At 35.2% G+C, this 25,836-nt stretch overlaps 1 protein-coding gene across 2 annotated transcripts; it reads right to left on the reverse strand.

Moving 5' to 3' along the window:
- Positions 1-17,989: 17,989 nt before the first annotated feature.
- Positions 17,990-22,737, reverse strand: LOC128548365 (uncharacterized). 2 transcript variants are annotated; one of them, XM_053522946.1, is made up of 3 exons: positions 22,632-22,737; positions 22,156-22,295; positions 17,990-19,323 (listed from the first exon to the last, which is right to left on the reverse strand). In XM_053522946.1, exons 1-3 carry the CDS (start codon positions 22,708-22,710, stop codon positions 19,309-19,311), a joined length of 234 nt encoding a protein of 77 aa, XP_053378921.1. In that variant the 5' UTR covers positions 22,711-22,737; the 3' UTR covers positions 17,990-19,308. The 2 variants fall into 2 exon arrangements, with proteins under 2 accessions (XP_053378921.1, XP_053378920.1); XM_053522945.1 differs by lacking the exon at positions 22,632-22,737.
- Positions 22,738-25,836: the final 3,099 nt, after the last annotated feature.

The raw sequence follows: 25,836 nt of genomic DNA on the forward strand, positions 1-25,836 counted from the left end.
TGCAAGAATTTATTGCTCTCTATTGAAAAAGCAGTTTTATAAGACCAATCATGATAGTTCTTTTAGGCCGTACTGTCAATAGCCTTTATGATTTTGTTAAGTTTAAATGAAATGTCATCAATACTTTTCAAGTAATGCTCCGGAAAAAAGCCTTATTTTGTATAATAAAGGGAGATAATCCAACAGCTAGGTAAGGTAGAGCTATGGTTCTTTGACACTGCTCTTTGATTGCTCTATGATTATGTGAAATTTTAATAAAATGCCGTTAATACCTTTTAAGTTATACAACGGACGGACGGGCGGACGGACGGAAAGACGCACAAAGTGTCAAGCAAAGTGCTCGCCCTTCGGGAAGCATAAAAATAATAGTAATAATAATTTGCGATATACGAAAATTAGGTGAAGCATTGCATCATCGTATACATGGCTCATATTTTGTTATGTCACATTCCACATTTCCCGTATTTATCCGTTCATCTGTACACATAAAAAACTAAACAAATGCTTACACGTTAATGTTCATGTAAACCCCTGAAAATGATATGAGCCGCGCCGTGGGAAAACGAACAGAGTGCGTTTGCGACCAGCATGGATCAAGATTAGCCTGCGCATCCACGTAGTCTGGGCAGGATTCATACTGTTCGATAACAGTTTGTCTAATGGCATTAGGCTTTGAAAGCGAACAGCATGGATCCTGGCCAGACTGCGCAGGCTGGTCGCAAAACCAATATGTTGGTTTTCTTATGGTGCAGCTCATAGATTTGTTGGGTATTGACAGTTACAGTTTATGTTTATTTAAGTATTACATCCGTATTGAAAAAAAACTGTAAAAAAAAAAACAGGATGTTCATTTAAAAAAAAATGAACGTTTATTGCACCCTACGTAGAATAAATTGCCTTTATTTCTTGTATTTGAAGCCAGTGTGAAGCATTTGCTCACATTTGTTCAGTCTGTGAGATGGCCTATTCGGAAAGAAAAAGGAACTGCAATTAAGGGACACATGTACTTGCATGAACCTTAGTTTTGTCGAAATATCTATATAATTTTGTACTCGTATATTCTATTTCATTCTATGCTATTTTATGAAATACTGAGATTTTAGTGAAAATAAATCTAATAGATTCAAAGTGAATGATATTAAATATATTTTTCAGTATTTCAGTTGGGACTACATTAAACATCCGTTGTAATAATAAAAACATAAATACGAGTAGCTTCGAGTGCATCAATAAAAATCATACTGAAAGCAAGTTTTCCTTAGTTTTCTGCATCCGCCTCGCCACTATGCGTCTAAAGGAACGAAAATAATATGATTTGGACTTACCAGTAGCTGTATCCGATAATATATTAAAATGTCTGTTCTGTAAGTCTTCTTGCACTAAATTTGAAGATTTTCGGGCAAGTTCATGTACAACCCAACAAAAACTGTCATTGAATTAATAAATCACAACAGTATATTGTCAGGCGTGTAAACAAACAACCCATTTTCTCATTCAGTGCACATGCAGCATTCATTTTCTCCAGCTGTCCGATTTCAACTATACTTTCAGTGAAACATTATCTGATTATCATAATCCGCCATACCCTTGTAATTTTTAACACAAAGAAAGTTTCCTTGTACACATTTAAATAAAAAAACATAATCACTTTATCCTAGCCATGAATTAAAATAAATCCTTTCTAAAATGTCACAAAATTTATCTCCTCCCGCCGCCACTCATGAGAATACTACTGCTTATTCCGTACATCAGTGTACATGTGTAAACACAATTAATAGCATCACGAGAATCCCGGGCTAACGAAAGTCCAATATCACGAAGGCGAGAAACCCGAGAAAAACGCAATCGTGCATTATGAGAAAACGTGCGTAAAATTGTCATGAGGATCTACAGGGTATTTCATAATCATATAGCAACTTTTATTAAATGTATTAATGTGAATAAAAACCGAATTAATTCAAGAATATTTTACGTCAATGGTTTATACGTATTTTTTATAGGTTATGTCATAAAAACAATGTTTTAAGTAAGATATAAGCCTCAAACGATCCAATATGTAAAATACTGGACGGTCCTCAGCGCTAACGCGCTTCGGACAGTCCAGTATTTTACATATTGGATCGTTTTCGTCTTATATCCTATACGTATAGGATAGACAACTCGTGCCGTTGTCTACGGGATATATACAACGAGCAAAGCGAGTTGTATATATCCCGTAGACAACGGCACGAGTTGTCTATCCGACTTAGACCACGTGAGATAAAAACTGCAATTATTGAAAACTGTCCCACGCGTTCTATAGAAATTAGGATTAACGTGTTTTTATAAGAGTGATATTATCTTTGTACCGTTAACGCTTTTTGTCAGTTGGGCATGTGAAAGAATGCAGGTTACTTTGTATAAATTCAGTTTTACTCGAATACCGGATTTATTAAAATTTGACGTTCATTAACACTTTGAGTCATCTGCAATCGTTAAACAGTTAAATATGGATTTCTCAAAAATACTCAAAATTGAACTACTGAAAAATTAGTTTTTGTGAGGAGTTTGCATGTTGGCGAAACACGATGACAGATATGTTGATCCAAGAAGATAGCCAGGTTCCGAAACTACAAAAAAAGACTGACAGCAAATCGGAGGTAAACATGTTGGATAAAAAAAATACTGTTGTTTGAAGCAATCTGGTATTTTAAGTATGGACTAGTGCTTACTGGTAATATACATAATCACATACAAATTATAAGACTATTAGAAATCACTTTTCAACAATCGGTATAAAGTGACAAAATAATTATGGTTATATTCATTTTTGTTCTTATAAAAACAGGAACCAGTGTCGGTGTTAATTTATTTATTTATTTTGTTTATCAGGATATAGTTAGTGCGTAGATGCTTTTAGGACTACGAACACTTTTAACTATATCGTGCCTTTCTTGTAAGAATGATGTAGTTGTTCGACTTTCTAACAGGGCCCAGTTGTTCGAAACTTTAACGGGCTGTTAGTTTAGTTTAGTTTATACTAATTTGTTTTAGCTCGATTGTGATGAAAACTTCAAGCTTATTGTAACCACACTCGAGTCCGTTTCCTGGAAAAACCACTACTCGTGCCATATGAGGTCATGGTCGTGACCCCAATGGTGCTCGAACCCACGACCCCTGCAGTAAGCTGTTAAACTAACTGCCTGTTAAATTTCTATTCAAGATTCTAGTCTTGGTGGGTGGGAAACACTAGTATGATGTTTTAATTTTACTGTAAAGATGATTTAGTGTTTATAATACTTAACAAGTATATTTGTTTTTCTAAGTTTTCTAAACTGTCGAAATATACTAATAAAGTTAATCGACCGTTAGCTCAGTCGACTGTTAAAGTTTCGAACAACTGGATCCAGTTGTTTGCAAATGTAAGGATCGTGCTGACATGTCTATTTTATAATAAGTGAACATAAAAAGTTACAACTGTTGGAAACGTTTCAATGAATGTGTAAATTACGTATTTACCCAGTTGGTTCTACACTACAAATGTGGAGTTTTTTGTAATTCAATTTGATTTTTATATGTATAGTTATTCCAGTCTTGTATTTCAGTCATGTGAACCCTTTTACTGATAGCCAATAACATGGGGTCATTTTTACGATATTAGTATTTAAACGTTGTCAACTGAATTTACCTCCAAGTCAATCTTATTTTTTATCCCATTGATAATTGGTGAGAATATTGCAAGGTCATTTAACTCCGGCGTTAGCCTGTATTGTTAGATGGTAAATTGACACGAAATTCACGCGTTTTTTGCCCAAGTTTCCCCCAATATATATACAACGCTACTGTTGTATATGAAATATAGACGGATACAAGTCTGCTTTGCGATTGGCTATTTACGGATTATCGTGGTCTAAATAAAGTTTTCTGTATGTGATAGTTAAAACAGAATTTAGGAAATCAAGTAAATTCTTACATGCACAGAGGCCTTATTATCAATGTTTGACGTCGTTTGGTGGAAATAAAGCTATTACATAAAAATGGTACGGCATTGATATAATAATATTTGGACTTTGAAACCTCGGATCTTAAACCAAAGCGTCGAAATATTAACATACAACGGTGAAATATGACCTGAATGCATGTTATTATTTCTGACAATTTCCGTATTTCACCAGACAGCGTCCCCTTGCGGTGACAGTTTTCATCACAGAATAATTAGCTTTTCCGTCACTATTGACTTAAAAGTTTATCATTTTTTGGGCAGAGGGCTGAAGTATAGTTGCAGATTTATTCGCATATTTTGTCTTTTGACATTTTTTTACATTTTGTTGTTGCTGCTGCTATTGCTGCTACTACTGTGATGATCAAATTGTATTCAGTATTTCTCGTCTCGCTGATTATTCCCGCTGACCAATGATTATAGCTTTTATCATTTTACACTTTCGTTGAAAATAAATTACATTTAAGTATAGATGGCGTTGTTCGAATTGACTTTGTTTATATTATACGAGGAATCTTTCCAAATATATGCCACACTTAATTTACTCATCATGCAAAACTTTTTTACTATGATAAAACAATTAAGTAAAGTAAGAACTGACTTTTAAGATCGGTCGTAGAAATTTAGCGGTGTGCCGTAACCATGGAAACGGCTACTGAAGCTGGTAATCGCGGAAACTCGAAAACTTTCTTTTGTCATATTTCAAAAAGTAATGATACTAGAAACTTGATTTTTTTCATATTTTATTAAGTTATAAATACCTATTGTTTGCAGTGATTTTATTCTAAATATCTTATTTAATTTCTTAATTGTCGTCAGCACATGCAAATTTAGTAATAAGCACGTGCATTCAGTTGTGAACCAACAAGATGCATTTTTTTAATCAGAAAATGTTTCCTGGACTTAATTACAACTACCGCTGATTTTTGGCTTGAAAATGTTATATAATACGCATGCAATTAAAATTCTAAAAATTTTGATACGTCAGTCTAACATCATTTTATATATTAATGCAGCGGATTGCATGCCATATAAGCTATTAATTCGCTTCCTTTTTCAATACATATGGACAATGAAGTTAATTAATAATGCGTTAAATATCGGCTTGGAATATTTAACAGATATTATATGAAAAACAACAAAGTTTATTTAATTAATTGTTGGAAAACATGTGGATAAATTGTTTTTGTGACATTGCCTTTTGTTAGCTGTCAGTATTATATAGATACGCTTAACATATTATAATGCATGCATAAAATTGTTCCCTTTTTCGTTGATATTTTTTCTATTACTGTTACGAAATCAAATAGTTTAGATTTGATACTTCAATTGTTTTAATAATTAATCATATTACCGCACGTTTCTTTATAATTCAGCGGAACCATTATGGGAGTAAACGAGGCGTAGAGTAAAGGCTTCCAGTGTGTGTAGAGCGGTTCTACCAAAGTGATGCTAATGTACATGTAGAAAGAATGTACGATGAAATTTACTAAATAATAATAATGTTTTGCGTATTTCTTATTTTCGGGGTGGGTCACTTATTGTTACTCTGCTGAAATCTCGTATTATGCAATACACTTTCCGGAGATATCATGAGCATTGGTATGTTATCAAGTACTAGATCTATATATTTTGTGTATAGACCAGATGGAAAAATAAAAGGAAAATACGATGTTTTTAGAAGAGTATGTCTGTATTTCTTTCATGCACATTTGTAATAGCAATATACATCCTCTGCATGCGGCTACGAAGAAAATACATATGTTAAAGTGACAGTTTGCAAAAGTTTTCATTCCGGCTTCATTGCTTCAATAAGTCGCATATTTCTAGATATTTTATATAAAACAAAAAAACACTTCACAGTTTATTGACAAATTGAAACACAAAATGAAATCCAAATGATCGTTTTACTATGATGACTTACATTCTAAACATTAAAAAACATACATATACCATCATCTCGTTTTAAAAAGCAAACAGAACGTAAGTAAAGGACTATGTGTAAGGACGAATTTCAAGTGTTAATGAGTAACTGCGGATGGCCAAACCCCGGATCCCGCCACCCCCACGCACTACCACTTACTCAAATTGAGCAATTTGAATAAATCCTAGACGTCTCAGTGCTTGGAATTATTATTTATTCTAACACGACCAGCAAATAACCTACATACCATGTAGAGCAAAATCTTTCTCGGGTAATTCTGCAATAAACCACTCGCGTGCAATGACGTCATCCGATTCAGGTGCGTAGCACGGTCGTAAAAGGTAGTTACCATTATTTCTAACATTGTTGATACTAGAATGTCGTGTTAGAATCGATATAATAAGTTCCCAAGTGTGATTTATCGTAGAATAACCCGAGTTTTTCATTCTTATGCGAAACAATATATCACTCAGGCCTACGGCCTTCTTGATATATTCTTACGCATAAGAACTCAGAACTCGGGTTATTCTACGATAAACCACGTTTGGGAACTCATTATTTCATAATTGCAACTTTGTACGACTGTTCCGGTACTTATCAATATGCACACTATATTAGAATCAATTTGCTTTGAGTGAAAATACCGAAATGGTACAAGGTCACATTCTTCATTTGTTTCATATAAACAATTAAATCTTGGAACTTCATTTTCAGTGCTTTACAGCATTTCAATGATATAAAAACACATATATAGCCATAAAATATAACATGTTTTCTCACCAAAAATGAAAAAAAAAATGTATTTAGATGCTATTGAAAATACTTCCATGAAATTTGTCATTTAGCGATAACCCGTATACATGTAGACATGGAAATTCACAGTGAAAGTGATCTAGATCTTTTCTCATTACAATAAGCAATACAGCTAAGCCAAAGCTATAACTGTCACATCCTTATCTGACTCATATACAAGATCTCGTTATTACTAAATTTGCACGTGCTGACGACAATTAAGAAATTTAATAAGATATTTAGAATAAAATCACTGCAAACAATAGGTATTCATAACTTAATAAAAATGTGAAAAAAATCAAGTTTCTAATACCAATACTTTTTGAGATATGACAAAGAAAGTTTTCGAGTTTCCGCGATTACCAGCTTCAGTAGCCGTTTCCATGGTTACGACACATCGCTAAATTTCTACGACCTCATTCAAAACCTCTATTTGTTGCCGAACTGTATTCTTATATAGGTGAAAAAGTTGTTGGGTAAATTAAAATCCTTACCGAGGGCTCGTACACACGAAAGCTTCTTCAGATATATAAGGGAAAGAAAAAATGTTAAATGCTAATACTATCACATTTGTTTTGTTCTATATTGAATTTGTTAAAATTCTTGATGGACGTTCATGACTTAGGGTAGTGAACACTTATTGACCAACGGATTTTTTATTCTGATTCTCCGTTATACTATGCAATTTCGGCATTCATCGGAAAGAACCGAAGGGCAGGTGCTCGTACGATCTACACTATCGTCACGGCCTACAAGAACACGTAATAGCACGAAAATGATCGACTACGGATCCACTACCTTAATGTTTGATGTAATCTTGTACACGCTTTACAAACTGAATGACCGAAAGGTTACAAAAACTCATTTACTTTACTTAACGTGGGACAAACAGACTGACGACAAGAACCTAGTGAGTCAAAGCTTTATTTAGCAGACAGGCAAGGGATCAATACATTCCCGGTGCTTAAGGCATGTGGCTGGTTAAGACAATTTTAAATCAAATCAGACCAGCAAATACGACATTTTAGCTTACTGGCTGCTTAAGGGAAGTGGTTGGCGGCTAAAGCCGGTTCAACTGTACCTCCTATGTTCGGGTTTTTCATGAACATACATGTAAAAGTGTTTATAAAGTCTTCTGCATTCTGACCATTTTCTGTAGTATAAACAATAACTTGTAAGAAGACCGTTGTAAAGCGCAATAGAAGAAACATTAAGTAGTTATTAGTTATAAAAGGACGTTGGCAAAGAAGAGTGAATCATTGCGGAACCAAACACTGATTTATTTTATTTGAAAATAAAATACAATAATTATTTACGCGCGGACGTGCATACCTCCCCCCTAGAGACAGAGAGATAGAGAGATAATGTTAATCAATATATTACTGATTATAAATCATCGGCGTGAAGTTGGCAGTACAGCAGTAGCAGCAGTAGGAGCAGTTAACTGCTGCTACTGCCAGCAGTTACAGCAGTTAACTGTTCCTACTGCCAGCAGTTACAGCAGTTAACTGCTCCTACTGCCAGCAGTTACAGCAGTTAATAAGCTGTTACACTAGTTTGATGGTGTTGCTGACATCAGGTATTTTGTGTAAATAAAAACATTCACCTTCTTTGCAGTATATATCACATCAAGTAAATCCCTATATTAGTACATTCAGTGCATCTAAATGTTTCCTTTTTGTACTGTTATTTAAAGCACAAAATTGGAGAGAGGGTGCGTTACCTTTACGCCCCCCCCCCCCCCACACTTCCTTGCTCCTACGCCTATGGTAAAGTAGTTTTAACAAGTCTGATGTAATTAATTCCCTTGATTTGCTCGTTATGAAAATGAAAGTAGAAAAACGCGCGCTTTTCTAGATAGTTACATGTATGTTCAATTATGGTTTCGTATTTGGCCCGGGCACGTTTTCTAAATAAAATGAGTACATGTATTTTATAGGCATATATATTCAATGAGATATATTTTAAGATTATTGACGTGAAGATAGGAATAAATATTAACAAACAGTTGCTTGCTGTGGAATCGAATTTCCTGGCTCCGTAAAGACACTAAACTAGGTTTTAGGACTCCATCTATCGCATCATGTGTGCGTGTGTGTGTGTTTGAGTTTAACGTCTTTTTCAACATTTCTTCAGTCATATAAACGACGGTATCTACTTGTAGCAGTGAGCACAATAGTGCTGCCTCAGACACGTGGCATGATATCCCACCCAGTCACATTAAATTGACACCGGGCTGACCAGACCTAGCACTATCCACTTAATGCTGAGAGCAAAGCGAGGAAGCTGCTAGTACCATTTTTTATGTCTTTGGTATGACGCGGCAAGGGATCGAACCCACAACCTCCCGCTCTCGAGGCGGACGTTACCGAGGCATTACTATCGCATCATACTGATTTGGTAAAAGCGAGAAGTTTTGGGGTCGCCAGCTCTGCCCCAGACCTTGAGTTTTGGATCGGACCGGGTGGCCATTGTAGAGAGGGTTGTCCCCCACCAGGCACGGGTGGCCGCCATTCCGGGAAAACTCCTGTTTGGGAGAAACCCGGGTCGAGGTGTGAGGCGGGGGTGGGTCGGGGGTGGCCTAAAATCGTTCCAGCAGTTAATAGGAGGTCCCTATGGGATCTTGAGTTTGGGTTGAGACCGGGTGGTCGTTGTAGAGGGTGACGGTCTATGGATGGCCAGCATAGTGGCTATTCCGGGAAAACTCTTGTTTACTCGTGAGCGGGTCTCAAAGTTGGTTTTGGGTCATTTTCGGAATTTTTCATTTTCTTCAGTTTGGGCGCCCCCAGCTCCGCCCCAGACCTTGAGTTTTGGATCGGACCGGGTGGCCATTGTAGAGAGGGTTGCCCCCCCCCCCCCACCAGGCACGGGTGGCCGCCATTCCGGGAAAACTCTTGTTTGGGAGAAACCCGGGTCGAGGTGGGGCGGTGTTTCCAAGGATAACTCTTGTTTTTAGGAACTCGTGGCTGAATGCCGCTTGAGTGGTTTTCTTTCAGCAGTAAATACACCAGAAATATATTCGAAACTGGTAAACTGCTCTCGTTTGCCGCAACAGGAGCCTTGCTTTTTGCTGTCATAAACATTTTACTGCTAGCAGTAAGAGGAGCCTTGTAAACATTTAATCGCTAGAAGTTACATGTAAAAAACTGGTATACTGGTCTTATAACCATTTGACTGCTGCCAGTAACACACAGAAAACTCTAAAACTGCTTTCATTGGTCATTTCACTGCTGGAAGTGACATGCTCTCATTACAGTGTCCCGTTTGGACAATCGTGACATTTTATTGAATCCTAAATCGCGATGTGCTCATGCAATGTCGGTTTAGTTTAGTTAAAAAGAATATTAAAACCAATTATAGACAAATATGAATATGTTTCAGTATAAGACTGAAACATCTTTCAGGGGTGAACACCAGATGCAATATTTTCCCGAGTGGCATAGCCATAGGTGAAAATGTAAATGTTGTATTCACGGTGAAATATATTTCGATTTTATTGCGTGTAAAACAAAACACAGTATATTTTTTTTATTTCATGTTTCGACTAAAACTCAATAAAAGTACTAATTGTATAGTTATGTACCTTTGAAAAAATATATTTGATATTTTTCCCTGTGATAATGCCAGATATATATCACTCGAATATTTCGATACGTTCACTATAAAACGTGTAATAAATGAAATATTGTTTAATTTCAGTCACGAAAAAACGAACATTCAACAAATTATTTCGAAACTTCATCATAAAAACCGATACTCTTAATCAGAAATTTGTGAGGCTAGAAGATCTTTGTGACACAGAAAACACCCTCACGTCAAAGGATGTTCTGACCATTGTCTTTAATGTTTCTCGTTACATTTGCTTGTTGCATAAAAATTCACTGATTGTGGAGATTAATGGACGAATCGTGTATGTATGCATGGAGTCTGACAAGGTAAATTGCATTTATCGCCGTATGCCCCAAAAAGGAGAGATAAACACTCGAACAAACATTTCAGCGAATATTTCAACTTAGTAACATTAATCTTAGAGAGACGGTATGAACGGAATATTTTAAAATGTTGTAATGAAAAAGTCTCGAACGAAAGTGGCAAAATTATGTCTAAACGTTCGTTTAATACATTGTTTATTATATACCTTAACTTAATGTCAGGTGGCTTACCAATCCAATAATTGGCATGGGTTACGGAAATTTCTCTTAATTTCTTGTGTTACTATATAAAGCTATATCATACTTATTTTGATAAATATATTTATAGCTGCTTTAACTTATATATACGATATGTGTCTGTAATGATTCGGAATAAATTACACACACCGATAATTTTCTAAGAGCAATAATCTATCAACGACATTTTTGGTGGTTTTGGTCACCTTAAATTAAATAAATATTCCAATTACGCCTTTTGTAGGATTAGCCATGTTTTAGATATGTAACTAAAATGTATATCTATATTCTACAACACACTTTTGAAACAAAGACGGTTTTGTTCTATATCGTCAATTATCACACTAGAATCGTAAATTGTATTCTACCTTCAGGATTTTCTGTGAATTATTAACGTCGGGATGTCAAAAAAAAATTAAATGAAATTATCATGACTGGGAATCCATCTACTGGCTATGTAAACAGTTTTTGTAAGAATGTTGTCGGAAGATTCCCCATGCGGCTTAGGTTTGTCCAACACAATGGCTAAAAATGTATAACTGTCTTTGAAGCTCTAATTATGCAAACAAAATTAGTTTATACAATTAAAAATTATGCACCTGCAATATCAAACACCATTTTCTACTGCGTAGTCGGTTAAAAAACTCAACTGTTATTGATACTAAATAGAGAATAGAAACCCGCTTTATGCAAGTTGCAATAGCTTAAATACTAATTGATACTGACAGGTATTTGTGCCATATAATTACAACTTGCTCATCCTGCCAAAGGCATAAATGTGACTATTTCTTTAATTTAAGGCCATGAATAGACACACTTTTAATGGCAACAATGACTTTTTAACATTTATTGTATTTTCATTTTTTTTGCAATTTAGGTCACAAGGCGACTTTTACAGCCATGTGAATGTCCCCAGGTGCCCCTCTATTATCGCGTGCATAAACAGGCACCTGGGCCCAGTTGTTCGAAATTTTAACCGGATAATAAACAAACAGCCTGTTAAATTTTGATTCAAAATATTAGGCATGATGGGAACCACTTGTATGATGTTTTAATTTTACTGTAAAGACGTTGTAATGTTCATAATTCTTAAATTATAATATGTTTTACTAAGCCTTCTAAAATATCGTAATTCTAAAAGGTAATCAATTGTTTGCTTAATCAGCTGTTAAAGTTTCGAACAATTTGGCCCTGGGCTGAACCAACAATTTTCCATTTTCCTGTTGGGTAGCTTCCTCTCATGATAAAGTTTTACACCCCAAGCGATTTTTCGAACCAACCATAGGAAGGATCAAGTGATTCGAAATCAGCAACCTTAACACTCGGCAACGGAGTCCTCATTTACGTAAAAATATACCACACATCATACATATCATAATACTGTTGTATTACTATTGTTAAAAGATAATAGGAAAGGGTATATTTCTCGGAAGCACAGAGCACCAAAAACACAGCCTCAGAGCCATGGAATGCTACGTTCCTTAATCACAGTTGCACTACAACGTAAACCACAATAGCACAGACATTCATGTACCAAAGATAAACACACAACTACACCTAATTAACTAACATAGGAAAACAAACAAATAAGATACAAGAACACAGTACGGCACCGCTTTAGACTCACAAGCACACAAACGCACCCCTATAAGCAGGAAAATAAAACAATAGAGTACCGCCTCAGGATTCTGGCAGCCAAAATAAAGTGGCGCACGAAAACTAACTCAAAGTAAAGGAAGAGGGAGAAAATTATATTTTACATTTACTTTTAACTCGCTGGGCAGTATTCTCTCTTTGAATATGGCGACCATGGTGTGCCATTTATTTTAAAATGCCAGGACATATTAAATGTTAGCTGAGCTGTACATCCCTTGACTAATCACTGTTTTGACTATACACGTATGTCTGTATCTGTTGGTTTAGCGCAATATGTATCTTAACACATTAAAGCAGTCATTATAGATTTGTAAAACCCTACTTCAGTGAAGAAGGGAGAGTAACCTTAATTTTGCTGAGCATAATAATTTAAGCGAGTTTTTCACCATTATGCATGAATGCTATTTTCCAGGTTATTGGAGATGTACAAATCAGAGATGATCCATTTGAGTGTTCATCTAACGAGATGAGAAAGAAGAATATTTACCAGCTTGGTCAAGTTATTCGACTACTCACAGTAATATTGCTGAAGACACAGAAACGACATGCAAAATGTATTGATACACAGAGTGTGTATAATATTGGCACAAAAGAGCAAGTCTAGTTGAAGTCTGCATTAAAGTTTTTGCTAATTGTGTTTGCTATTATGTTACCATGATGCCTTTACGTTCCATAAAATCGTATCGTATGTAGAGTCGTTTGGGTATATCTTTAAAGCTTAGATACTTCTGCGTCTGTATACCAATTCATCGTCAAAACCGTTTGTTGTCTGGCGTCATATAATAAGTGTTTTGTTTAAACTCGGAGAACATGAGGTTGTTGAAAAATCTTCATTTACTCAATGTACTAAAATTTGAAATTTGATGGGCAGTCAATTGCGAAGTAAAATTTCTTGAAAACTATAATTATATTTTGTCGTTTGAAGTTTGGTAATAATAGTAGTCGTAGTAGTAATAGTAGTTTTATTTGGCAAAAGTGTACATAACATGGCAATTTAAAACAAATGACAAATTGATACATATTATAATAATTGATGGTTATATTAATATCTTTACCTGGAGCCATTTTCAAAATATTGGTTGAGCCGGGTGGTAATATTTTTATCAAAATACTACTTGAGCATGAAGGTAATATTTCTATATCTATCCTGGAGCCATTTTCAAAATATTGGTTGAGCCGGTTGTAATATTGATATCTATTCCTTGGGCCATAACCACAATAGTGGTATTATTTATAATGGGCCATCCTCAAAATACTGTTTGATCATGGTTATTATGCATGGGTCATATGCAATAAAACGTTGCGCATGATGGAAATATTTATGTCTATTACTTGGGCCATAAGCTTGGTACCCATACATGTGGCTATATTCAAAATACTGATTGAGCATGTTGGTAATATTTATTTTTTATTCCTAGGTCCATTCAAGTATTAGGAGGCGTATACATCTTATTCCAGTCTTTAGGTCTAATAAATGAAGTTCATCCTCTTCCTGTGCAACAGATTTATTCTGCTACACATATGCTACTATATATCAGCTCTTACATTTGTAAAACTCCCTTATTTGTGGACCTGAAATGTAAGTGCCTCCTCGGCTGTGAGGATAAGGTAACCTGCCCTATAGAATCGAAAGATTACTGTGGATATAAAAATTCATGTCATTTAGGGAAGCCACCCGGCTGGGTTGAGGAGGGTTGATGGTCCCACCTATTTGCCTGCTCGTGCCTGAAGTAATGTGCGAAGGGGTACGTGGGGTCTTCCTAAACAATCAAAACCTTGAAACTCGATAGATGACATGATTGTATGGTTGTCACGTTAAACATGTAACCATTTACGAAATATGACTACTAGTACCATAGCTCTGTGATTATATGTTCAATAAATAGCCATTTGTGCTTTGTTGTGTGATGTCAGTACCAGATTTACTTCATTGGTACAGATATGTTGTCAAAGCATCGTAACTATAATTTTGTATCACAACAATTAAAAATTAAACATATAGTCTTTAAGCTTGCATTAGTATAAATTATTGTCAGTCCTTAATATTAAGGAATAGCTAATATGTCCTTCTCCCTAGTCGTCATTTTTTCAATTTTAACATAATTTCATTTATAATTCTGTTTTTATGGGAACAAAATGTTAAACTCAGAGTTATGACGATGTCAACATTAATCAGGAAATACACGGTAAATGAATCTGGTTAAGAACTGGACTGAGATATGCCTCATATAAGATAAGAAATTAAAAATAAACTTTTCACAAACTTGAATTACATATTTGCATTTTAAGAAGACTGACATATCAAAGACTTTACATGATACTTCTTTAGAATATTCACACTATTTAAGTGTTTGGTCATTTGTTTCCAAGCAATACATGTTGTCAGATAATTCAATGGTTAAATGATTTGTATTCAAATGTTTAGAAATATTGAAACAGTTCTTTATTGCATAGTTTTGTTGTCAGTGTTTTCTGTTTCAACGAGAATGTTGTTCATAATAGGTGCAAATGTGAAATTTCTTTGCATAAAGTGATACATTTTGTATATAGCGAAATCATTTGATTCTTACAAGACAAAACGCTGAACGTTGTAAATGTTTTTTATAAATTTATAAAACGTGCTTCTTTATGATATTGGTGTGATTTTCATAAGATCTATATGTATTTGTTTTATTTTTTTTTTCGAACAAACATGGTAACTCTTCAACTTACTTGTTATTCATATAGAAACTCTAGCCGTGCAAGTTTGATTGTGAACAGTAGCCGAGTTTTCCACCTTATGAATATTAACCCTTATCCTGTAGCCCATGGGTATCGGCGCTGTTGTAGTAATCGAAAGGTACTGACTTCGAACCAGGAAGTTTTTACCCACACGATAATTTATTTCATTTGTATACTTATCTCAATTTCTTCTGCTCCAGGACGTGCAAGCCTGTTGTAGACATATCCTAAGTGTGGAAGATGCATACTGGAAGAGCGACATAACGAATGAGGACCATCTAGAGCGCATTGCCTTCACGGCTGACTGTGACGTTGAGACAGACGCAGCTGACTGACAGTGAGACAGACACAGATGACTTCGACGATGAGACTGAAGCAGCTGTCTATGACGATGCGGCAGACGTAGCTGACTGACACAGAGACAGACGCAGCTGACTGATAGTGAAGCAGACACATGTTGCATTAACAGCTGATATTTTTATAATAAAATATATGATTGATAAAAAACCATTAAAAACAAACAAAATATAGCAACAACAAAAAACATATAAAACAACATTTTTCTGATATAATAGAAAGAAAAACGGTCTTTCAAGCGATATTATATTTTTGCTACAAACAAAATACTTAAATATACCTCGCCTACCACCAGCTTCGAACTAGCCTCGCCCGCGTGACAAGCAGCCAACACATCAACTGGCCATACCTTACTTGGAATATTTTAATTGATAAGGCATATTTCTATCTATTATAAGTATACATCCCTTTGGGATATATAGGTCGCACACATTTTTGAGCCGTGATTAATTTATGCAGGACAATTGATTCGCCAAAAATATATAATTCTGTAATACATAGTAAAACGGTATAAGTTACCGTAGCACGAAGTGTAAAAATAGTTAACATTTTACTAACACTACCGATACTAATATGTCGTATTAGAATCGAAAAAAAGCAAGTTCCCAAATGTGAGTTATCGTAGATAAATCACGCTTGATAACTTATTATTGCTGAAACACAATTAGCAAAATGTATTAAAGATAAAGAAAAAATAAAAATTAAGTCAAACATACAACCAGTGTACACAGTCAGATTTAACAAAATATTGTTTGAGCTGCGAAAATTCGACATATAGTGTGTGCTTTTTCTTCTCTTTTTACTCTTTTCTCTTTATTCATTGGAAGAGCATACATTTGTAAATGCCGAAAGGTGAAACTAGAATATTTTATTGTTCGTGCTCATTGTGTCTATGGTAACATTGTTTGAATGTATATAATACTCCTATATTAATGGCATGTTAACTTGTGTGAAATTATGTAACGTTTCTATTTTAAAGCTGCAACCATCGTCGTACCATTTAAAGGAACATTTTCATTTATATTCAGTGCCTGAAAACTTTCCAAATTCTGGTTTATTGTTATTCTTCCTTGTTTTGTGTATATGTTTCTCGAAGACACATTTTAGGTTAATATACGTAATAGTACTACAAATGAATTGTATAAGATACTGCATGAAATCGTTTCCAATTTCAGCATATTGACTTTCCAGTCGAATGATACTTGTGTTTTCCAAGTTGTCTGAGAAGCTTTTTGTTAGGTGAAGATTCACGCCCTTAATGAGAGGATTTACATATACATTTGTATTTATCAAACGCAATGTGGTGACAGTTTTTGTTACAAGCATAAAATGTATGATAATACTAGTACCGATATTTTTGCAATCATAAAAGATCTAAAATTTGATCAAATTTCAAAAATATTAAAGAGGATCAACAAAAGTGACAGTTTTAAAATTAATTCACAAAAAAAACGTGTTTTACCAATTATTTCCGTAACTAAGCACTACGCAATGTTGTTGATGGTGTATCTGAACAACTTGGAGACAGCATGGTGTATTTAGAGCCAGAAATCATGGATAAAGACAAATCAAACAAAGTCATAATTGGAATTTTAGATAAGGATGAGGAGGCAGGACAAATAAGTTGTATAAACTTTTTGTTGTCATTTTCTGCTCATCTTACAGAGACTGGCCATTTACAGGGTTTGTATATATTTTCCATACAGTGTAACTTCGAATGTGTAAATCATATTGTATCGAAATCTTTTTCTGGAAATGATATAATTTTACATTCTACATGACAGGAAACCCTATGTAGTGTCTATCTGTATATGTATGGTGTCAGTGTCACATACTAAAACCTCGCGAGTTCGATTCCTTTAGAGGGCTTGTTGTCGTTAATCATTCAATTTCAGCAGTACCATTTTTTATTCGAATAGGCCTTCATTGAAATATTACTAACTGTGCAGGGCATGGATGTGCAGGCTGATCCGTACTTTGAACGGTGTTGTCGTCTGATGGTTGTCAGAAGTCACCTCATTCATATACTCTTGTTATTATGGCTGATCCATTACGTTCGTTTATATCATTCAGTGTTCTTTAATTATAGTGTTTAGCTTAGGCGGTGCTAGGGGGCGTTTTATAACCACTCATGAACAGACTCAATTTAACCATTGTATATATCTCATGTACCCGCTTAACTGTATGGTAATTTACGCATCTCTTCTATGATTACCGTACGTGCTTATTTCGTTTATTACCACACAATTAAGCGTGTAGATGAGATGTAATGGCTGAATATTAAACTGGAAGAAGCACTGTCATATTTTGATTTACAAAAAAAAAAGACAATGAAGACATGTTTTGTAAGTACTCTACATTCTGCAGATAAAGTATAAAATAATACAAACATTAAAATAATTCAGATATTTATTCAAATATGTTCGACAATTAATTTTCTTTATTTCTGAATAAAACTCAAACAATAATCCTTTAGTTCAAGCATCATGTATAATTATGTTGCTTTTTAATTCGTTTTAACCTTATGATTAAACACACTTCTTTGATCAAAAAGTATTACAGTATAAAGTACACAAAAATGTAAAATCTGAATATAAATGTTTATATATCTACCTATATAATGTACTTGACAAGTAAATATGAACAGGTTGGAAAAAAACGCACTGTACATTTTGTATTGTATGTTGCCGGACTACTTTCATTTATTATGCATGACCAGACACAGTTCTATTTCTTAGCGCATATAAAAACCTTTCAATCATTTATACTTTAACGTCGATAATCATTGAAAATTCCATTCGATAACAAAACAAACAACACAAAAACAAAAAGTTGGAGTGTTGTAATAAAAGGGTCATTACATCGAAAAGCAGAAATGACAGAATAGGTAAAATGTGTAAACAAAAATGTTGAAGCAGAATACCACATTTTACTATGATGTCGTTTTAACTATGAAAGCATCTAAAAACAAGTTTCTTTTCAAGTAATAAATAACATTTTTGTTCTCTAAATGCAAACGAACGGTAAAGATAATATATAATTGCAGCTATGTAAATTTCTACATTTGCCTAACGGTCTAGTGTTAAAGTAAAAGATGTAAGAATCGTAACATCAAACTTGTACTGTTCTTGCAGTATAAACATTTCAAATTTCCTTTATGTATGAACGATCTTGCCGAAAAAAATACAAAATAAATATGCTCACTATAGCAGTATCTCGATTATAAGAAGTTGATAGCGTTTAATGACTTATTGTAGGCAAGTGCAAATAAATATTGCTTATAAAACATTTACATTTCTATCTACATCATTTTCATTATTAGAACAAACTTGTTTGACTCTGTCAATGAATTGTCTAAAACTACTAGCAAATATACAGTCAAGCCTGTGTTAAAAGTCACATGTTGACAGAGACCACCTGGCCTTACAAGTCACTTATTTTTCAATATATAAGTGGTCTTTTAGACATGCTTTATAATGATAAGTTATTTTATCCTGCTATCTCTCTGCACAACCAAGATCATTTCTGTGTTTGTTTAGTTACACTCTCATACGGCGGTGGAGGGATTGGCTCGAAATTGGGCACCTGTTGGTCGTATCCAGTCTGGTTTGTGTTGCTAACTTGATTTTCAGATAACCTTATTTTATCAGGGTTTGGCTGATGAATAGATGGAATTCTTGTTTGGTCGTAGCCGGCATGGTGTGGATTAGTTAGAACAACAGATCCTGTAAAAATTAAACATGTTCAAATAATTTTCGAAGAATTGCTTTAGACGTCCCTTATTCTTTAGTTAATGAATTATTTGTGTTCTAAACAATCTGGCACACTGATCTGAGACTAAAGTTTTCATCTAAACCAGAATACGAAAGGAAGTTGAGATAAGCAAAAATTATCTTGAGCGATACTAGTACAAATATATGGTATTTAGCGATTGAATGGGTCGCTGCTCGCTCGTTCACATAAGGTAAACGGTCACACTACGAATCAGGAGGTTACCAGTTCTATCCCCAAAAACAAACACGTGAATAAAGTCCCCTACTGGAAGGTAACTAATTTTGCCTTCTGAGGTGTAACATTAGGATATCTGTCGATGATGTTAGTTTGTTAGCTGATTCATAGTCGCCATCGGTAACCCTTATTGGCAATTCCTCTAGAAGACTGTTAGTAATATAAATTGGAGTACAGTGCATGACAAAAAGGACGTTCCAATTCCAGAAGCTTCCCTGGTTCTTTAACGGGACGGGACGCTTATTCCAGAATATAATATTTTTAGTCTGAGGAGCGGAGCCCGAACTCACGACACCAGAGTTACCACTGGGCCGCTGCGTCCGTTCTGATGTATAACCAATATTGCATTATATATGCAAAATGTTATAATACAATCATTTTAAATTTGCATATGTATAAATTTCCAGCTGTTTATTACTATATAAACAAGGTTTTAGTTTCAATTTCAGTAGCATTTCATTTTGAAAAGGGTGCAAAAATATGAGAAAAAAAATTAAATTCAAGAAATCATCATATCCTTTCCGCTACCGTAACGTAGTAAAACGCTATTGCGGCTGATGGACCTTTCTTGTTTCCGTAGGATCAACATTAATAACACGAAACTCCTTTTAAAAATAGTTCTGCAACAGCTAGGTCTGCAGCTCTCAAATACTGAAATATCTTTTATCCGAAGCATAAAATGACACTTTCAGACAACATCAAAAAGAGCCTTTATGACGATTTGACGAAGTTCAAAAAATCTCTATGTATCCTTGCTCCGTTACGGATTCCTCTGGAATTTGTGTATATTCCGAATTCAAATATATTTTTAAGATGCAAATCTAACATGTCGTGCAATCGCCCAGTTCTTTTTTCAAATTATTACAAAGTACTGTAAATTGACTCCCAATAAGCAAAGAAAAAAGAAGTCTACGCGCATACATTAAAACGTGGTGACACCTGCGTGTGACGCCTGATTATAGATCAGTGCAATTGCGACCTTGAGCCTGTTAACATTCATTTTCTTTACCTCCGGAAAAGGTGAAGGTCGTCTTATGTCTTTTTCTGTGTTGGCAAAAATTACGTATGCTTGGCGAGATTGCATTTAAATGTAACGGCAGCAGTAAGGATATTAAAGAGAATAAATTCTGTAGAAATTACACAAACATATTTTAATTTGCATCAATATGATTCAAATGTACATGAGCTTTAAAAATATATATATTACAGACTTGACAGGGAAAAATTAATGTTAATTTGACAAGAAAAGATCAATACTGACTTTGACCTTTAAATGCGACCGTGTCCTTTGAGCATTGGGTCTGCGTATAGCGCACAACACATTGTCTCACTATTGAGAACATTTGTGTCAGATGATATTCTAATCCTCTGATAATGACCCTCGGCGTCCGACTGGGACCTTGATCTTTTAAGGTAGGGATAATTATGGGTGTTCAGCAAGACATGTTGTCTCATTATTAGGAACAGTTGTGTCAAGGATTACTAAATTCCCTATATGGATCACAGAGCTAAGAACCAGACAGAAAAAAATCTAAATTTAAACAATAAGTATGACCTTGACCTTTGAGATAGGGGTCTGGGTGCTGCTCATGACACATCATCTTATTTTGGGGAACGTTTGGGTCAAGTAATATTACAGTCCCTTTATGAACAGTTGTGTTACAGACCGGACAGGAAATAATATGCCCTGTTGACCTTTGAGATTCCAGTGTGACCTTGATCTTTTGAGCTAGTGGTCTGGGTTTTGTACATGACTCTAATCCAGGTGAATAATTTTGCAAGGTAATATTTAAATCCTGCTTTGCATGACAAAGTAAATGACCTTAAGAATTTGAACTCCAAATGTAGCCTTGATACTTGAACTAGGGTTCCAGGTGTTGCACATGAGACGTCTCTTATCATGTGAAAAATATCTGCGAATGATATTAAAATCTTTTGATGAATGTCAGAGTTATGGACTGTTCGTGTCATGTTAAAACTTGACTGCCAAGTGTGACATTGACTTTTGAACTAGGGTTCTGAAAGCTTTGCATGACTCATCATCTTATTATAAGGTACGTTTCAAAAGCCCTTTATGAATTATAATTGAGTAACACATCATACAGGAAAATAAGCCGTGTTGACCTTTGACCTCCAAGTGTGAACTTCACCTTTGGGCTAGGGGTACGGTTTTGCACATGACACAATGTCTCATCATGTGTAACATTTCTGGCAAGTAATATTAAAATCCCTTGATGAATGTCAGAGTTATGGACCTAATATGCAATTGCGCAATCCTATTGTCCCCGAAACTGGTTTTCAACCGGTAGGAGACTAATAATGTTGTCCATGACGATTTCATGAAGAAACAATACATTATTTAAATAAACTACTAAACAGCTATTTACGCTTCTAATACGTGTATCAATTTATATTAGCTTTGTCAATTACTTGGAAGAACAAATACATCATGGTATGGATTCCTGAAACGCAGGTCAAAATTTCCGCCATTATTTCGCTTACTTGACGATACAATCATCGCTGTTTCAATAAAAGTGTTGCTAACATACCTGGGACATTTGCAATAGCTGCTGCTCTACGTCGTTCTCTTTGTTCCTTATGAATCCTCCATCGGAGACAGATACAGATGCAGCTCCCAGCCATGAAAAGCATACTTCCTCCTGCAATCCCAAAACTGGCATGACCTGACCTGAAAAATGCAGAATTAAGATTTTAATAGGATTTTTTTTCCTGTTATCGGTGTGCTGTCGTTGTTATTTTAGTTTTGTATTTATGCTGACACAGTTTATGCCACAAAGAGGAAAACATTAGGTGCTTAATTAACAAATATTTTATTATTATCTATTACGCACATGCGTTTGATGCTTTGGTAAGTCTAAATTGGTTACGCGGCTTGCACTCAACACTATATGGCTATTCCGCAAATGACTCAAAGCTTACTTTAAGGTATACTTTCATTAGCAAAAAGTATCAAGCAAGAATGTTTTTAGTCTTTAAAGGTTTTTTCGTGATCATATATACTCACAGTCCGCCCACACTTTTACAACAATCGAATTCACAACAGCTGTCACAGAAGAGTGTTCTCCCATCATACTCACACTCATTTAATCTACAAAGAAAATATAATATTAAGATGCAAAATGATTATAGTATGATTTTAGAATCTGTATCAATTTGACATCTGTTTTGATTTATTTCATTACTTCATGTCTAATTGTTACGTGAATCATTTCTTTCTTATTGTGTTATGGTTATGTTTATTTCTGTTTTGAACGTCAATTAGAGATTTACTGTTTTTCCCTTTATCTGAATGACGTTTACTATTTTGTCTTTATTTCACTCACTTATGTGTTTATATTATATATATTAATAATATTTAGTTTCCATCAAAAGCAAGATCCCAGCAAATATATACCTGGTTAGTAGAGTTGCTTGTGTATAGACATATCTATGTACAATTATATACATGATTGACAACGTTACAAATATAAAATGATATTGCTCACAAATCTATATTATACTCAGATTACTGTAAATCTGTTAACATATACCGTACTTTGATTACCGTAGCGCGAACTGTTTAGGCAATGTTTACAAACTTATACCGTATTTTGATTACCGTAGCGCGATCTGTTAGGGCAAAGTTCAGAAATTTATACCGTAGTTTGATTACCGTAGCCCGATCTGTCAGGGCAATATTCACAAAACTTATACCGTACTGTGATTACCGTAGCGCGATCTGTTAGGGCAATGTTCACAAATTTTACCATAGCGCGATCGGTTAAGGCAATGTTCACAAAATGCCATACTTCTATAACCTTAGCGCAATCTGTTAGGGCAATGTTCACAAATTTATACTGAACTATGATTAACAAAGCGCGATCTCTTAGAGCAATGTTCAAACTTATACCGTGCTTTGATCACTGTAGCACGATTTGCTAGAGCAATGTTCACAAACTTATATATCGTACATTGATTTCTGTTCCGTGATCTGTTCAGGCAATATTCACAAATATATCCTGTACTTTGATTACCGTAGCACGGTCTGTTAGGGTAATGTTCACAAACGTATACCATACTTTCATTACCGTAGCGCGGTCTGTTACGGCAATGTTCACAAACTTATACCATACTTTCATTACCGTAGCGCGATCTGCTAGGGTAATGTTCACAAATTTATACCGTACTTTTATTACCGTAGCGCGATATGTTAGGGCAATCTTCACGAATTCATACAGTACTCTGACTACTGTAGCGCGATCTGTTAGGACAGTTTTCATGAATTTATACCGTACTTTGATAACCGTAGCACGATCTGTTAGATTAATGTTCATAAAAATTTATACAGTGCTTCGACTACCGCGGCGCGATCTGTTACGGAAATGTTCACAAATTTATACCGTACTTTGATCACTGTAGCGCGAGCTTTTAGGGCAATGTTCACAAACTTATGCAGTGCTTTGATTACTATAGCGTGATATGTTCAGGCAATGTTCACAAACTTATACCGTACTTTGATTACCATAGCGTGATTTGTTAGTTTATACATAATTTACTTAGGCCGATTGTGAAGAAAGTTCTACAACTTATATTAATCACTCTTGACACCGCATTCCTGATGAAATCCATCGCCACGAGGGTATGAGCGAAGAGGCCAGTTTCCCTTTTAATACTGAGCGCCAAGCAAGGGAGCTACTGGTACAATTTTTCACGTCTTTGGTATGACGCTGCCCTCCTGCACTCGAAGCGGACGCTCTACCACTAGGCTATCGAGGCGGTCATCGTGATCTGTTAGGTTAATGTCCACAAAAATTTATACAGTGCTTTGATTACCGTGGCGCTATCTGTTACGGGAATGTTCACAAATTTATACCGTACTTTGATCACTGTAGCGCGATCTTTTAGGCCAGTGTTCACAAACGTGTACTGTACTTTGATTACTGTAGTGTGATAGGTTCAGGCAATGTTCACAAACTTACACCGTACTTTGATGACCATAGCGCGATCTGGTTGGATAATGTTCACATATTTATACCATACTTTGATTACTGTAGCGCGGTCTGTTAGGGCGGCAATGTTCACAAACATATACCGTTTTGTGATTACCGTAGCGCGATCTGGTTGGATAATGTTCACAAATTTATACCATACTTTGATTACCGTAGTGCGATCTGTTACGGCAATATTCACGAATTCAAACCGTACTTTGATTACCGTAGCGCAATCTATTAAGGTGATATTCACAAATTTAAGCCGTACTTGACTACCGAAGCGAGATCTGTTAGGACAATGTTCACAAAGTTATACCGTACTTTGATTACCGTAGCGAGATCTGTTAGGACAATGTTCACGTATTCGAACCGTACTTTGATTACCGTAGCGCAATCTATTAGGGTAATTTTCACAAATTTAAGCTGTATTTGACTACCGAAGCGAGATCTGTTAGGACATTGTTCACAAAGTTATACCGTACTTTGATTACCGTAGCGCGATCTGTTACGGCAATATTCACGAATTCAAACCGTACTTTAATTACCGTAGCGCAATCTATTAGGGTAATTTTCACAAATTTAAGCCGTACTTGACTACCGAAGCGAGATCTGTTAGGACAATGTTCACAAAGTTATACCGTACTTTGATTACTGTGGCGGGATCTGTACTGGAAGTTTACATCTTTACTTACGCATGATCTGAAAAGATACAACAAAACTAATTACACATTTCACATCTTTAATGATCTTAAAATCCAATATCCATTCCAACAGTCTACTATCCTGAGTACATTAACTATATAACTAGATGAAGACATTTGCTGAAATAATGGTAGTACTTCTGCCTATAACAGAGACAAATTGTATAAACTTCAAAAAACATGCTGCTAGGATAATCCTTAAAGCTGACATTATGATTCCCTCGGTGGATATGTTCAGGCACTTAGGGTGGCTGTCAATCACTATTCAAGTGACTTATCACATATGTCTACTAACTTATAAATCACTTAATAATGACACTGCAATACATTAATAAATTGATCACAAACGTTTCCTATTATAACAACATAACCTTACGATAGGTCACAAGAGAACATCTAAAAGTTCCTAGATCGAAAATAGTAAAGTTCTTAGATAGAAAACAGCATTATATGAACGTCTATTCCCGGTTAGTGGTCCCAGGATGAACTTCCCTACGGAATCAGAAATCGCGAAACGCTAAGTCAGTTTAAAAACACA

This window comes from Mercenaria mercenaria, chromosome 14 (genome assembly GCF_021730395.1).
Source record: "Mercenaria mercenaria strain notata chromosome 14, MADL_Memer_1, whole genome shotgun sequence".
NCBI lineage: Eukaryota > Metazoa > Mollusca > Bivalvia > Venerida > Veneridae > Mercenaria > Mercenaria mercenaria.